This window comes from Hyperolius riggenbachi, chromosome 10 (genome assembly GCF_040937935.1).
Source record: "Hyperolius riggenbachi isolate aHypRig1 chromosome 10, aHypRig1.pri, whole genome shotgun sequence".
Lineage (NCBI taxonomy): Eukaryota > Metazoa > Chordata > Amphibia > Anura > Hyperoliidae > Hyperolius > Hyperolius riggenbachi.
The window spans coordinates 271854627-271869064 of NC_090655.1; the positions used below are offsets into that span (position 1 = coordinate 271854627).

The 14438-nt window shown below is 45.8% G+C and overlaps 1 protein-coding gene across 1 annotated transcript; it reads right to left on the reverse strand.

Moving 5' to 3' along the window:
- Positions 1-213: 213 nt before the first annotated feature.
- LOC137535404 (zinc finger protein 250-like) lies at positions 214-12884 on the reverse strand. Its single transcript, XM_068257241.1, has 6 exons — positions 12765-12884; positions 12512-12643; positions 12012-12090; positions 11822-11919; positions 11295-11712; positions 214-2098 (listed from the first exon to the last, which is right to left on the reverse strand). Exons 1-6 carry the CDS (start codon positions 12858-12860, stop codon positions 828-830), a joined length of 2094 nt encoding a protein of 697 aa, XP_068113342.1. The 5' UTR covers positions 12861-12884; the 3' UTR covers positions 214-827.
- Positions 12885-14438: the final 1554 nt, after the last annotated feature.

A 14438-nucleotide genomic window follows, 5' to 3' on the forward strand; every position in this document is an offset into this window, starting at 1 on the left:
GGGCTTCCCAGACAGGCTTTTCAGAGGTTTATTTGTATTCCAAACAAAAATACATTTGTATCTAAACCTCAGCACAGATTCGGATTTCTAGCTAAATGCAAAACTAAAATGTCATGTTTAACCCATTCAGTGAATTTCTGCTTAAAAAAAATCTGGCATAATAGTTTCTAAGCTGTAAGCAATCTTTTAAAGTAAAGTTGTAATGCTGGGTGTTAGACCGCTTTAAGCAACTACAGGTCCCACAATGCATTTGCCTTTATGAATCATGACTGTGGCTGTCAGACTCCTGCAATGCATTGTGGGACTTGTAGTTCCATAACAGCTGGAGAGTCAAGTTTGCAGATCACTGGCCTATGTGTAACAATCTAAGCTCTAGCATAGCCTAAGGCCAGTCATATCCATGTGACATAAAATCTGGGTCATTCAGCTCCCATAAAAACAAATCATTATCTTTTCAGCAATCACTTGTTATCAGGAGTATTTTTTTAGCCAGATAAAAGGGTTTTGGCTTTTATTTACTCTTCAGTAGAGCCTTGACTGCATGTGACAGCAGATCCTGCCTCACTTGCATAAGTAAGGCCCCTGGCTTATTGACCCTTACAAAGGAAAATATACAGAGAAAACACAGGTAAGTTCTAACTAGGCTTAGTACTACATGTCCCCATGTTAACTCATTTTGTCACCTCAGTTCAGGGACATTAACAAACCAATGCATGGAGTAGAATGAACGTGTCCTTGGTAGTCTGTGTAAAAATGCTTCCAGGTACACTTCTGAAGAAGTAAAAGAATCATTGTAATAGACAGATATAGCCGATGCATTCCCACACTCAACACAAATGTCCGACGAGCTGTGATTTATGCCCAAAACATTTCCCACACTCAGCACATGAATAGGGCTTCTCACCAGTGTGAGATCGCTCATGTCTGAAAAGATGTGATTTCCGGGCAAAACATTTCCCACACTCAGAACATGAAAATGGCTTCTCACCAGTGTGAGATCTTTCATGTGTGACAAGGCGTGACTTGTATGGAAAACATTTCCCACACTCAGCACATGAAAAGGGCTTATCAGCAGTGTGACATCTCCCATGACTGACAAGCTGCGATTTCTGTGCAAAACATTTCCCACACTCCATACATAAATAGGGCTTCTCACCAGTGTGAGATCTCTCATGACTGATAAGATTTGATTTAGTAACAAAACATTTCCCACACTCAGCACATGAATAGGGCTTCTCACCAGTGTGAGATAGTTCATGTCTGAAAAGATGTGATTTCCGAGCAAAACATTTCCCACACTCTCCACATGAATAAGGCTTCTCACCAGTGTGACATCTCTCATGTGTGACAAGGCGTGATCTGTATGCAAAACATTTCCCACACTCAGCACATGGAAAGGCCTTTTCACCAGTGTGAGATCTCTCATGAATGTCAAGCTGTGATTTCTGTGCAAAACATTTCCCACACTCAGCACATGAATAGGACTTTTGATCAGTGTGAGATCTTTCATGCCTTACAAGCTCCGATTTCTGTACAAAACATTTCCCACATGCAGAACATGAAAAGGGCTTCTCACCAGTATGAGATCTCTCATGAAGGAGAAGATGTGATTTCCGGAAAAAAAATTTCCCACATTCAGCACATGAATAGGGTTTCTGACCAGTGTGAGATCTCTTGTGTCTGACAAGGTGTGGTTTATGTCCGAAACTTTTCCCACATTCAGAACATGAATAGGGCCTCTCACCAGTGTGAGATCTTTTATGTCTGAGAAGATATGATTTCTGGGCAAAACATTTCCCACACTCAGCACATGTATAGGGCTTCTCACCAGTGTGAGATCTCTCATGTATGACAAGATTTGATTTCCAAACAAAACATTTCCCACATGTGGAACAGGAATGAGACCCTCCAGCAGGGGGAGAGCTGTGCTGGGTATGAGGCCCCTCAGGGTTAGACAGCTGAGGGGAGTCTGGGGGAATATTTGGAGTAACCAGGATATCTGCAGGAGACTCTTGTCCAGTGACATCACCATCCGTTGTACAGTCTGTGGATACAGAGAGACGAGTCTCTGAGAGGTTCCTGATGCCGGGACTCCACCCTGCAAATAGAGAAACATCATCACTTCCTGTTAGAGAATTCTGAGGGGAGGAACAATTATCATTAGGGAGGGTAAGTGAGCTGCTGATAATTCCAAGTTAGTGCAAAGTTCATTCAGATGGATGGAAAAGCAGCTGCATAACTTTGCATATAATTTCCACCATCTGAGAGTTATTGGCATGTCCCTGACCATCAATAGTTATCATAAGGAACACACCGTATTTTTAACATTTGAGTAAGATAGATTCAAATATAACTTATTACAAATCATTTAAAAACGGACTAAAAAAGGAATGGAAGCCCCCCCCCCCCCTTTGATAAAATGGAGGACCCCTTTTCTTAAAGGGAACCCTAACAGAGGGATTTGGATGTTTCCTTTTAAACAATACCAGTTGCCTGGCAGTCCTGCTGATCTCTTTGGCTGCAGTATTGGCTGAATCACACACCTGAAACAAGCATGCAGCTAATCCAGTCTGACTTCACTCAGAGCACCTGATCTGCATGCTTGTTAAAGGGATGTGGCTGAAAGCAATAGAGACACAGGATCAGAGGGAGATTCAGGCAACTTGTATTATTTTAAAAGGAAAAATCTATATCCTTCTCAGTTTAGATTCTCTTTAAGGTCAATGTACACACACCTGCTGGCCACATAGCGTCTGGGAAGGACAATGTACACACACCTGCTGGTAACACTGTGTATGGGAAGGACAATGTACACACCTGCTGGTAACACTGTGTCTGGGAAGGACAATGTACACACACCTGCTGGCCACATAATGTCTGGGAAGGGCAATGTACACACCTGCTGGTAACACTGTGTCTGGGAAAGTCAATGTACACACACCTGCTGGCCACATAGTGTTTGGGAAGGACAATGTACGCACACCTGCTGGTAACACCATGTCTGGGAAGGACAATGTACATACACCTGCTGGTAACACTGTGTCTGGGAAGGACAATGTACACACACCTGCTGGTAACACTATGTATGGGAAGGACAATGTACATACACCTGCTGGTAACATTGTGTCTGGGAAGGACAATGTACATACCCTGCTGGTAACACTGTGTCTGGGAAAGTCAATGTACATACACCTGCTGGCCACATAGTGTTTGGGAAGGACAATGTACATACCCTGCTGGTAACACCGTGTCTGGGAAGGACAATGTACACACGCCTGCTGGCCACATAGTGTCTGGGAAGGACAATGTACACACACCAGCTGGCAACACTGTGTCTGGGAAGGACAATGTACACACACCTGCTGGCAACACTGTGTCTGGGAAGGGCAATGTACACACACCAGCTGGCAACACTGTGTCTGGGAAGGACAATGTACACACACCAGCTGGCAACACTGTGTCTGGGAAGGACAATGTACACACACCAGCTGGCAACACTGTGTCTGGGAAGGACAATGTACACACACCAGCTGGCAACACTGTGTCTGGGAAGGACAATGTACACACACCAGCTGGCAACACTGTGTCTGGGAAGGACAATGTACACACACCAGCTGGCAACACTGTGTCTGGGAAGGGCAATGTACACACACCTGCTGGTAACACTGTGTCTGGGAAGGACAATGTACACACACCTGCTGGTAACACTGTGTGTGGGAAGGACAATGTACATACACCTGCTGGTAACACTGTGTCTGGGAAGGACAATGTACATACACCTGCTGGTAACACTGTGTCTGGGAAGGACAATGTACACACACCTGCTGGTAACACTGTGTCTGGGAAGGCCAATGTACATACACCTGCTGGTAACATTGTGTCTGGGAAGGACAATGTACATACCCTGCTGGTAACACTGTGTCTGGGAAAGTCAATGTACACACACCTGCTGGCCACATAGTGTTTGGGAAGGACAATGTACATACCCTGCTGGTAACACCGTGTCTGGGAAGGACAATGTACACACACCAGCTGGCAACACTGTGTCTGGGAAGGACAATGTACACACGCCTGCTGGCCACATAGTGTCTGGGAAGGACAATGTACACACACCAGCTGGCAACACTGTGTCTGGGAAGGACAATGTACACACACCTGCTGGCAACACTGTGTCTGGGAAGGGCAATGTACACACACCAGCTGGCAACACTGTGTCTGGGAAGGACAATGTACACACACCAGCTGGCAACACTGTGTCTGGGAAGGACAATGTACACACACCAGCTGGCAACACTGTGTCTGGGAAGGACAATGTACACACACCAGCTGGCAACACTGTGTCTGGGAAGGACAATGTACACACACCAGCTGGCAACACTGTGTCTGGGAAGGGCAATGTACACACACCTGCTGGTAACACTGTGTCTGGGAAGGACAATGTACACACACCTGCTGGTAACACTGTGTCTGGGAAGGACAATGTACACACACCAGCTGGCAACACTGTGTCTGGGAAGGACAATGTACATACACCTGCTGGTAACACCGTGTCTGGGAAGGACAATGTACACACACCAGCTGGCAACACTGTGTCTGGGAAGGACAATGTACACACACCTGCTGGTAATATTGTGTCTGGGAAGGGCAATGTACACACACCTGCTGGTAACACTGTGTCTGGGAAGGCCAATGTACATACACCTGCTGGTAACACTGTGTCTGGGAAGGACAATGTACACGCGCCTGCTGGTAAGACTGTGTCTGGGAAGGGCAATGTACACACACCTGCTGGTAACACTGTGTCTGGGAAGGCCAATGTACATACACCTGCTGGTAACACTGTGTCTGGGAAGGGCAATGTACATACACCTGCTGGCAGCATCATGTCTGGGAAGGGCAATGTACACACACACACCTGCTGGTAACACTGTGTCTGGGAAGGACAATGTACACACACCTGCTGGTAATATTGTGTCTGGGAAGGCCAATGTACATACACCTGCTGGTAACACTGTGTCTGGGAAGGGCAATGTACATACATCTGCTGGTGACACCGTGTCTGGGAAAGGCAATGTACACACACCAGCTGGCAACACTGTGTCTGGGAAGGACAATGTACACACACCTGCTGGTAATATTGTGTCTGGGAAGGGCAATGTACATACACCTGCTGGTAACACTGTGTCTGGAAAGGGCAATGTACACACACCTGCTGGTAACACTGTGTCTGGGAAGGCCAATGTACATACACCTGCTGGTAACACTGTGTCTGGGAAGGGCAATGTACATACACCTGCTGGCAGCATCATGTCTGGGAAGGGCAATGTACACACACACACCTGCTGGTAACACTGTGTCTGGGAAGGACAATGTACACACACCTGCTGGTAATATTGTGTCTGGGAAGGCCAATGTACATACACCTGCTGGTAACACTGTGTCTGGGAAGGGCAATGTACATACATCTGCTGGTGACACCGTGTCTGGGAAAGGCAATGTACACACACCTGCTGGCAACACTGTGTCTGGGAAGGACAATGTACACACACACCTGCTGGTAATATTGTGTCTGGGAAGGCCAATGTACACACACACCTGCTGGTAATATTGTGTCTGGGAAGGCCAATGTACACACACCTGCTGCTAACACTGTGTCTGGGAAGGGCAATGTACACACACCTGCTGGTAACACTGTGTCTGGGAAGGGCAATGTACACACACCTGCTGGTAACACTGTGTCTGGGAAGGACAGTGTACACACACCGGCTGGCAACACTGTGTCTGGGAAGGACAATGTACACACACCTGCTGGTAACACTGTCTGGGAAGGACAATGTACACACACCTGCTGGTAATATTGTGTCTGGGAAGGCCAATGTACATACACCTGCTGGTAACACTGTGTCTGGGAAGGGCAATGTACATACATCTGCTGGTGACACCGTGTCTGGGAAAGGCAATGTACACACACCTGCTGGCAACACTGTGTCTAGGAAGGGCAATGTACACACACCTGCTGGCAGCATCATGTCTGGGAAGGGCAATGTACATACACCTGCTGGTAACACTGTGTGTGGGAAGGGCAATGTACATACACCTGCTGGTAACACTGTGTGTGGGAAGGGCAATGTACAAACACCTGCTGGTAACATTTGCGGCCCCCTTGGAGTATGCCAATAAAATTTATTTAGATTTGAACTGACAGTTTATAGTGTCTGCTTACAGGAGGTAAGTCCACCGCTGCCTCCAAAGCACTTTTAAACATTTTATTACCTGATTTTATCCTGCTGGCGCCTCTGTTCTTTCTACATAATATTAATTATCCACCCTTGGTGGAGGGAGATACCCATTTTTTCCTGTCTACAGAGAGCAACTTCTTATTCCTGAGTGGGGACAGGATAATCTCCTCACCTGCCTATACAGTGGTTGCCTGGAGGTAACCCTGTCTTGTGAGTATATATATTGTACTCTTTACATATATCCATGTTTGCAGTACTTACTACACTATATTGGGCTCTCGGTTTCCCTCTTCTATACACCTGCTGGTAACACTGTGTCTGGGAAGGGCAATGTACATACACCTGCTGGTAACACTGTGTCTGGGAAGGACAATGTACACACACCTGCTGGTAACACTGTGTCTGGGAAGGACAATGTACACACACCTGCTGGTAACACTGTGTCTGGGAAGGGCAATGTACACACACCTGCTGGTAACACTGTGTCTGGGAAGGACAATGTACATACGCCTGCTGGTAACACTGTGTCTGGGAAGGGCAATGTACATACACCTGCTGGTAACACTGTGTCTGGGAAGGACAATGTACACACACCTGCTGGTAACACTGTGTCTGGGAAGGACAATGTACACACACCTGCTGGTAACACTGTGTCTGGGAAGGACAATGTACACACACCTGCTGGTAACACTGTGTCTGGGAAGGGCAATGTACACACACCTGCTGGTAACACTGTGTCTGGGAAGGACAATGTACATACGCCTGCTGGTAACACTGTATCTGGGAAAGGCAATGTACATACATCTGCTGGTAACACTGTGTCTGGGAAGGACAATGTACACACACCTGCTGGTAACACTGTGTCTGGGAAGGGCAATGTACACACACCTGCTGGTAACACTGTGTCTGGGAAGGACAATGTACATACGCCTGCTGGTAACACTGTGTCTGGGAAGGGCAATGTACACACACCTGCTGGTAACACTGTGTCTGGGAAGGGCAATGTACATACACCTGCTGGCAGCATCATGTCTGGGAAGGGCAATGTACATACACCTGCTGGTAACACTGTGTGTGGGAAGGGCAATGTATATACACCTGCTGGTAACACTGTGTCTGGGAAGGACAATGTACACACACCTGCTGGTAACACTGTGTGTGGGTAGGGCAATGTACACACACCTGCTGGTAACACTGTGTCTGGGAAGGACAATGTACACGCGCCTGCTGGTAAGACTGTGTCTGGGTAGGGCAATGTACATACACCTGCTGGTAACACTGTGTCTGGGAAGGACAATGTACATACGCCTGCTGGTAACACTGTGTCTGGGAAGGACAATATACACACACCTGCTGGTAACACTGTGTCTAGGAAGGGCAATGTACATACACCTGCTGGTAACACTGTGTCTGGGAAGGACAATGTACACACACCTGCTGGTAACACTGTGTCTGGGAAGGGCAATGTACACACACCTGCTGGTAACACTGTGTCTGGGAAGGACAATGTACACACACCTGCTGGTAACACTGTGTCTGGGAAGGGCAATGTATATACGCCTGCTGGTAACACTGTGTCTGGGAAGGGCAATGTACATACGCCTGCTGGTAACATTGTGTCTGGGAAGGACAATGTACATACACCTGCTGGTAACACTGTGTCTGGGAAGGACAATGTACACACACCTGCTGGTAACACTGTGTCTGGGAAGGACAATGTACACACGCTTGCTGGTAACATTGTGTCTGGGAAGGACAATGTACATACACCTGCTGGTAACACTGTGTCTGGGAAGGACAATGTACACACACCTGCTGGTAACACTGTGTCTGGGAAGGGCAATGTACACACACCTGCTGGTAACACTGTGTCTGGAAAGGGCAATGTACACACACCTGCTGGTAACACTGTGTCTGGGAAGGACAATGTACATACGCCTGCTGGTAACACTGTGTCTGGGAAGGGCAATGTACATACGCCTGCTGGTAACACTGTATCTGGGAAGGGCAATGTACATACGCCTGCTGGTAACACTGTGTCTGGGAAGGACAATGTACATACGCCTGCTGGTAACACTGTGTCTGGGAAGGACAATGTACACACACCTGCTGGTAACACTGTGTATGGGAAGGACAATGTACACACAACTGCTGGAAACACCGTGTCTGGGAAGGGCAATGTACATACGCCTCCTGGTACCACTGTGTCTGGGAAGGACAATGTACATACGAAATTTGAAACTCACCTAGCTTACAGAAGTCCCGTGTCACGTCTTCATGGCAACAGCACGTCACATGAGGTGACGTCAGGAAATTCCAGCGTATTACACGCTGGCAGCCAGCTGGTGAGTTTCAATTTCCCCACTGCCAATTCTACAGGGAGGGAGGGGTGGAATTTTAAGAATGTAAACATTGCCCAGGCCTGATTTAGGTGGTGCACGTCTGAACAATTACCCATTCAGATGCGGCATGTCCATTTTTGGGATGCGCAGCCCCTCCCCTGCTTTGTAACTACTTGGCTAGCTGATCCCAGCCTGCATTCCAGTTTGCATGGTAAGTTTGGTTTAATTAGAAGTTTTGCATATGATTTGCATCTGCTTTGACTGCGATGTATGCAGTTAGCCTATTAGAGGTGCTGCATGTAGGAGCTGTTGTAGGATGAGCTGGCCTCTCTCCTTGCTATCATATACAAGTTACCGTACGCTTCAGTCAATATTAAACATTAGCGATTGCAATATTTCCCTTCCCTGGCTCCAGCGCAGGCGCAGTAGCAGCTTTCCAATGGGCCCAGGCAGAAATAGTGGAGCTCGATGGGGTCCGCTCTACTGCACAGGTGTGAGTTGCCTGCGCCGTAAGGTGGACCTGATCAGGCTCGGCTGTGTCCACCTGAACCTGATCAGAAAGCTGCTACTGCGCCTGCACTGGAGCCGGGGAAGGGAAATATTTACCTCGCCGCTGTTTGGGGGAGGGATGAAGGAGGAGGACGGGAGAGGCCTCATTAAGATCCAGAGGCTTCCCCCTCCTGAGGTAAGTATCCCCAAGGTGGGGTTATTTTATTACAGATTTGCTTTAAACAGAAGGTATTTGTCATTATTCAGGTTGGAGTGAGCTCCAAGTTACCCCACAATGCATCACTACTGAATATGCAAATCTGTTCTCCCTGAAAGATAAACACACCTCCAGAACCACTGGAATGCAATGATGTGTCAGCTTGTTTAGTTTTTCAGGGATTAAGGGACAATTTACATATTCAGCACTGATGCATTGTGGGGCACCTGAGACCTCACTCCAACCTGAATAATGAGAAATACCTTTTAAAGAAACTAAATTTCTGTTTTGCATAGTGTTTTTAGTAAGAGGGCGTTTGGTCCTTTTTTAGCCCCTGACACACTCCTAGGAGTTCTGGTTCACCATGAGCTTGCTGGGCCAGCTGTAATACCTACATAATTGGAGTTTGTATTGATACATAGCGTGTTTATACCTCATTACAGGCACATTACACATCACACCCCTATTACTTCTCACATTCCCTGTGTACATAGTGTGTTTATACCTCATTACAGGCACACTGTGCAGTCACTTTACACATCACACCCCTATTACTTCTCACATTCCCTGTGTACATAGTATGTTTATACCTCATTACAGAGACACTGTGCAGTCATATTACACACCACACCCCTATTACTTCTCACATTCCCTGTGTACAAAGTATGTTTATACCTCATTACAGGCACACTGTGCAGTCACATTACACATCACACCCCTATTACTTCTCACATTCCCTGTGTACATAGTGTGTTTATACCTCATTACAGGCACACTGTGCAGTCACATTACACACATCACACCCCTATTACTTCTCACATTCCCTGTGTACATAGTGTGTTTCACACCCCTATTACTTCTCACATTCCCTGTGTACATAGTGTGTTTATACCTCATTACAGGCACACTGTGCAGTCACATTACACATCACACCCCTATTACTTCACACATTCCCTGTGTACATAGTGTGTTTATACCTCATTGCAGGCACGCTGTGCAGTCACATTACACATCACACCCCTATTACTTCTCACATTCCCTGTGTACATAGTGTGTTTATACCTCATTACAGGCACACTGTGCAGTCACATTACACACATCACACCACTATTACTTCTCAGATTCCCTGTGTACATAGTGTGTTTATACCTCATTACAGGCACACTGTGCAGCCACATTACACACATCACACCCCTATTACTTCTCACATTCCCTGTGTACATAGTGTGTTTGTACCTCATTACAGGCACACTGTGCAGTCACATTACACACATCACACCCCTATTACTTCTCACATTCTCTGTGTACATAGTGTGTTTATACCTCATTACAGGCACACTGTGCAGTCACATTACACATCACACCCCTATTACTTCTCACATTCCTTGTGTACATAGTGTGTTTATACCTCATTACAGGCACACTGTGCAGTCACATTACACACATTACACCCCTATTACTCCTCACATTCCCTGTGTACATAGTGTATTTATACCGCATTACAGGCACACTGTGCAGTCACATTACACATCACACCCCTATTACTTCTCACATTCCTTGTGTACATAGTGTGTTTATACCTCATTACAGGCACACTGTGCAGTCACATTACACACATCACACCCCTATTACTTCTCACATTCCCTGTGTACATAGTGTGTTTATACCTCATTACAGGCACACTGTGCAGTCACATTACACATCACACCCCTATTACTTCTCACATTCCCTGTGTACATAGTGTGTTTATACCTCATTACAGGCACACTGTGCAGTCACATTACACATCACACCCCTATTACTTCTCACATTCTCTGTGTACATAGTGTGCTTATACCTCATTACAGGCACACTGTGCAGTCACATTACACCCCTATTACTTCTCACATTACCTCCCCACTTATTGGCCTCATATGATCTATACTGTGACCAGCAGGGACACACTTGTTAGTTGGTTGAATCATTTTTTGGGGTTATGGTACATTTATCGCTCACCAATGGTGATACCTGTGATATCGTACTCCTTAGATGCTCTCATCATGTCACCCTCCTCCATAGAATGCTGATTACTCCTCACATACGTCTCTTCTTCCTCATTAATTGTCCTCATCAGGTCACCCTCCTCCATAGACTGCTGATCACTCCTCACGTACGTCTCTTCTTCTTCCACTTTAATTGTCCTTATCATGTCTTCCTCCTCCATAGACTGCTGATCTCTCCTCACATACGTCTCTTCTTCCACTTTAATTGTTCTCATCATGATACTCTCTTCCATAGACTGCTGATCACTCTTCACATATGTCTCTTCTTCCTCTTTAATTGTCCTCATCATGTCTCCCTCCTCCATAGACTGCTGATCACTCCTCACATATGTCTCTGCTTCTTCCTCTTTAGCCACAGCACTTACATGTATCAGTTCTCTACTCTAAGTGCAGAAAATGATAGATTATGTATTTAAATTTTATATAACAGCACATCCTGAAGGAAACCATGTCACACAGTTGGGGTTTTTCATAACCCTCAGTCCCACTTACCTGATAATGGTGGGAGATGTTGGGATCTTCCTGTAAACAATCCCAGGAATAAAGAGGACCTGTACATCTCTCTGGTGGGTTTCTGTTACTGGATACATCTGTAGGAAACACATACACTGACTGAATGCATTGTCCCTGTGTGTTTAGCAGATGATGGGGGAGCTAGGAGGACCCCAAGCACTGCTCTTACCCAGTGATATGAGGGGTGGCTGATTCTCCATCATAACGTCCTTGTAGAGGTCCTGGTGTCCTTCTATATACTGCCACTCCTGCATGAAAAAATAGACGCTGACATCTTATAGGAACCCACACACAATGATACAGTCCCCACCCCCGACACACACCTTGTTACTAGATAATGTCCTTATTCATGAATTTGTGGTAATATTGCCATGCACAGACATCACATGGCAGCATCAACCATACTATCAGCACTGTGTAATGTGAGCTATGCTATTAGTGTAATCTGCGGTACTCGATTTTCATGACCATTGCTAAGGTAATGCGTGCTACTAACGGTAAAACTTGTTAGTAGCACGGGTTACCATAGAAATGGTAGCGCTAATAGCATAACTCGTGGTACACAGTGCCGACAGGAAGGGTCATATTGCCGTGTTATATCTGGCAAGTCAATATCACTTCAATTTCCTGCATCAGGCCCAATGTCCCATAATTCCCAGCACCACTCACCTCTCCTGTCAGCAGCTCCATCATTTTCCTGGTGATATCCAGAATCTTCTGCTTGTGTCCCTCAGGTATCAGGGAGTGAGGTGGGGGCATCATGATGGTCACATGATCACCAGACTTCACTGAAGGAAAACTCTGAATAGAAAGATCAACAGTAATGTCACATGACCTCCCACAATCCTCCTCACCTCTCCAGTCAATTGCGTTTTAATAAAGATAATAGTGATGCCATGTGACCTTCCAGAATTCTCCTCACCTCTCCAGTCAGCACATAGATGATCTCCAGGGTGAGGTTGAATATCCTCTTGGTCATGTGACTCTGGTCCTCCTCCATCCCCAGTGATTTGGTCATGTGATCTGCACAGGAAGCTGCTGCCTTTTCATAGATAGTAAGAGTGAACTGGTGAAACTGCAGATACATCCCCTTCCCCCCAGCACTCCCCATTGCTGTCACTTGTGGGTGGTGGGGCCATGCAGAGGATATACTGGATGAACATGGCTTGTCTCTGTGATGTGATATTATTAGGAAGGTGAGATGCCGGCACTGGAGGGACATGGCTATATTCCATATACATCTTCTCTTGTCTCCGTTATGTGAATGAATTATTACTAGGAAGGTGAGATGCCGGCACTGGAGGGAAATGGCTATATTCCATATACATCTTCTCTTGTCTCTGTTATGTGAATGAATTATTACTAGGAAGGTGAGATGCCGGCACTGGAGGGACATGGCTATATTCCATATACATCTTCTCTTGTCTCTGTGATGTGAATTTTTACTAGGAAGGTGAGATGCCAGCACTGGAGGGACATGGCTATATTCCATATACATCTTCTCTTGTCTCTGTGATGTGAATTATTACTAGGAAGGTGAGATGCCAGCACTGGAGGGACATGGCTATATTCCATATACATCTCCTCTTGTCTCTGTTATGTGAATGAATTATTACTAGGAAGGTGAGAAGCCGGCACTGGAGGGACATGGCTATATTCCATATACATCTTCTCTTGTCTCTGTGATGTGACTGCATTATTACTAGGAAGGTGAGATGCCAACACTGGAGGGACATGGCTATATTACATATACATATTCTCTTGTCTCTGTGATGTGACTGAATTATTACTAGGAAGGTGAGATGCCAGCACTGGAGGGACATGGCTATATTCAATATACATCTCCTCTTGTCTCTGTGATGTGACTGAATTATTACTAGGAAGGTGAGATGCCGGCACTGGAGGGACATGGCTATATTCCATATACATCTTCTCTTGTCTTTGTGATGTGAGTTATTACTAGGAAGATGAGATGCCAGCACTGGAGGGACATGGCTATATTCCATATACCTATTCTGTTGTCTCAGTGATGTGACTGAATTATTACTTGGAAGGTGAGATGCCGGCACTGGGGGGACATGGCTGTATTCCATATACATCTTCTCTTGTCTTTGTGATGTGACTGAATTATTACTAGGAAGGTGAGATGCCAGCACTGCAGGGACATGGCTATATTCCATATACATCTTTTTTGTCTCTGTGATGTGACTGAATTATTACTAGGAAGGTGAGATCCTGGCACTGGAGGGACATGGCTATATTCCATATACAGTGGTGTGAAAAACTATTTGCCCCCTTCCTGATTTCTTATTCTTTTGCATGTTTGTCACACTTAAATGTTTCTGCTCATCAAAAACCGTTAACTATTAGTCAAAGATAACATAATTGAACACAAAATGCAGTTTTAAATGATGATTTTTATTATTTAGTGAGAAAAATAATTCAAAACCTACATGGCCCTGTGTGAAAAAGAAATTGCCCCCTGAACCTAATAACTGGTTGGGCCACCCTTAGCAGCAATAACTGCAATCAAGCGTTTGCGATAACTTGCAATGAGTCTTTTACAGCGCTCTGGAGGAATTTTGGCCCACTCATC

Coding starts and splice junctions, on each gene's coding strand:
- LOC137535404 (XM_068257241.1), bottom strand. CDS start 12,860: ATGACCAAATCACTGGGGATGGAGGAGGACCAGAGTCACATGACCAAG. Junction 12,091..12,511: donor TGGAGCTGCTGACAGGAGAG/GTGAGTGGTGCT, acceptor TTTTTCATGCAG/GAGTGGCAGTATATAGAAGG. Junction 11,713..11,821: donor ACATCTCCCACCATTATCAG/GTAAGTGGGACT, acceptor TTCTGCACTTAG/AGTAGAGAACTGATACATGT.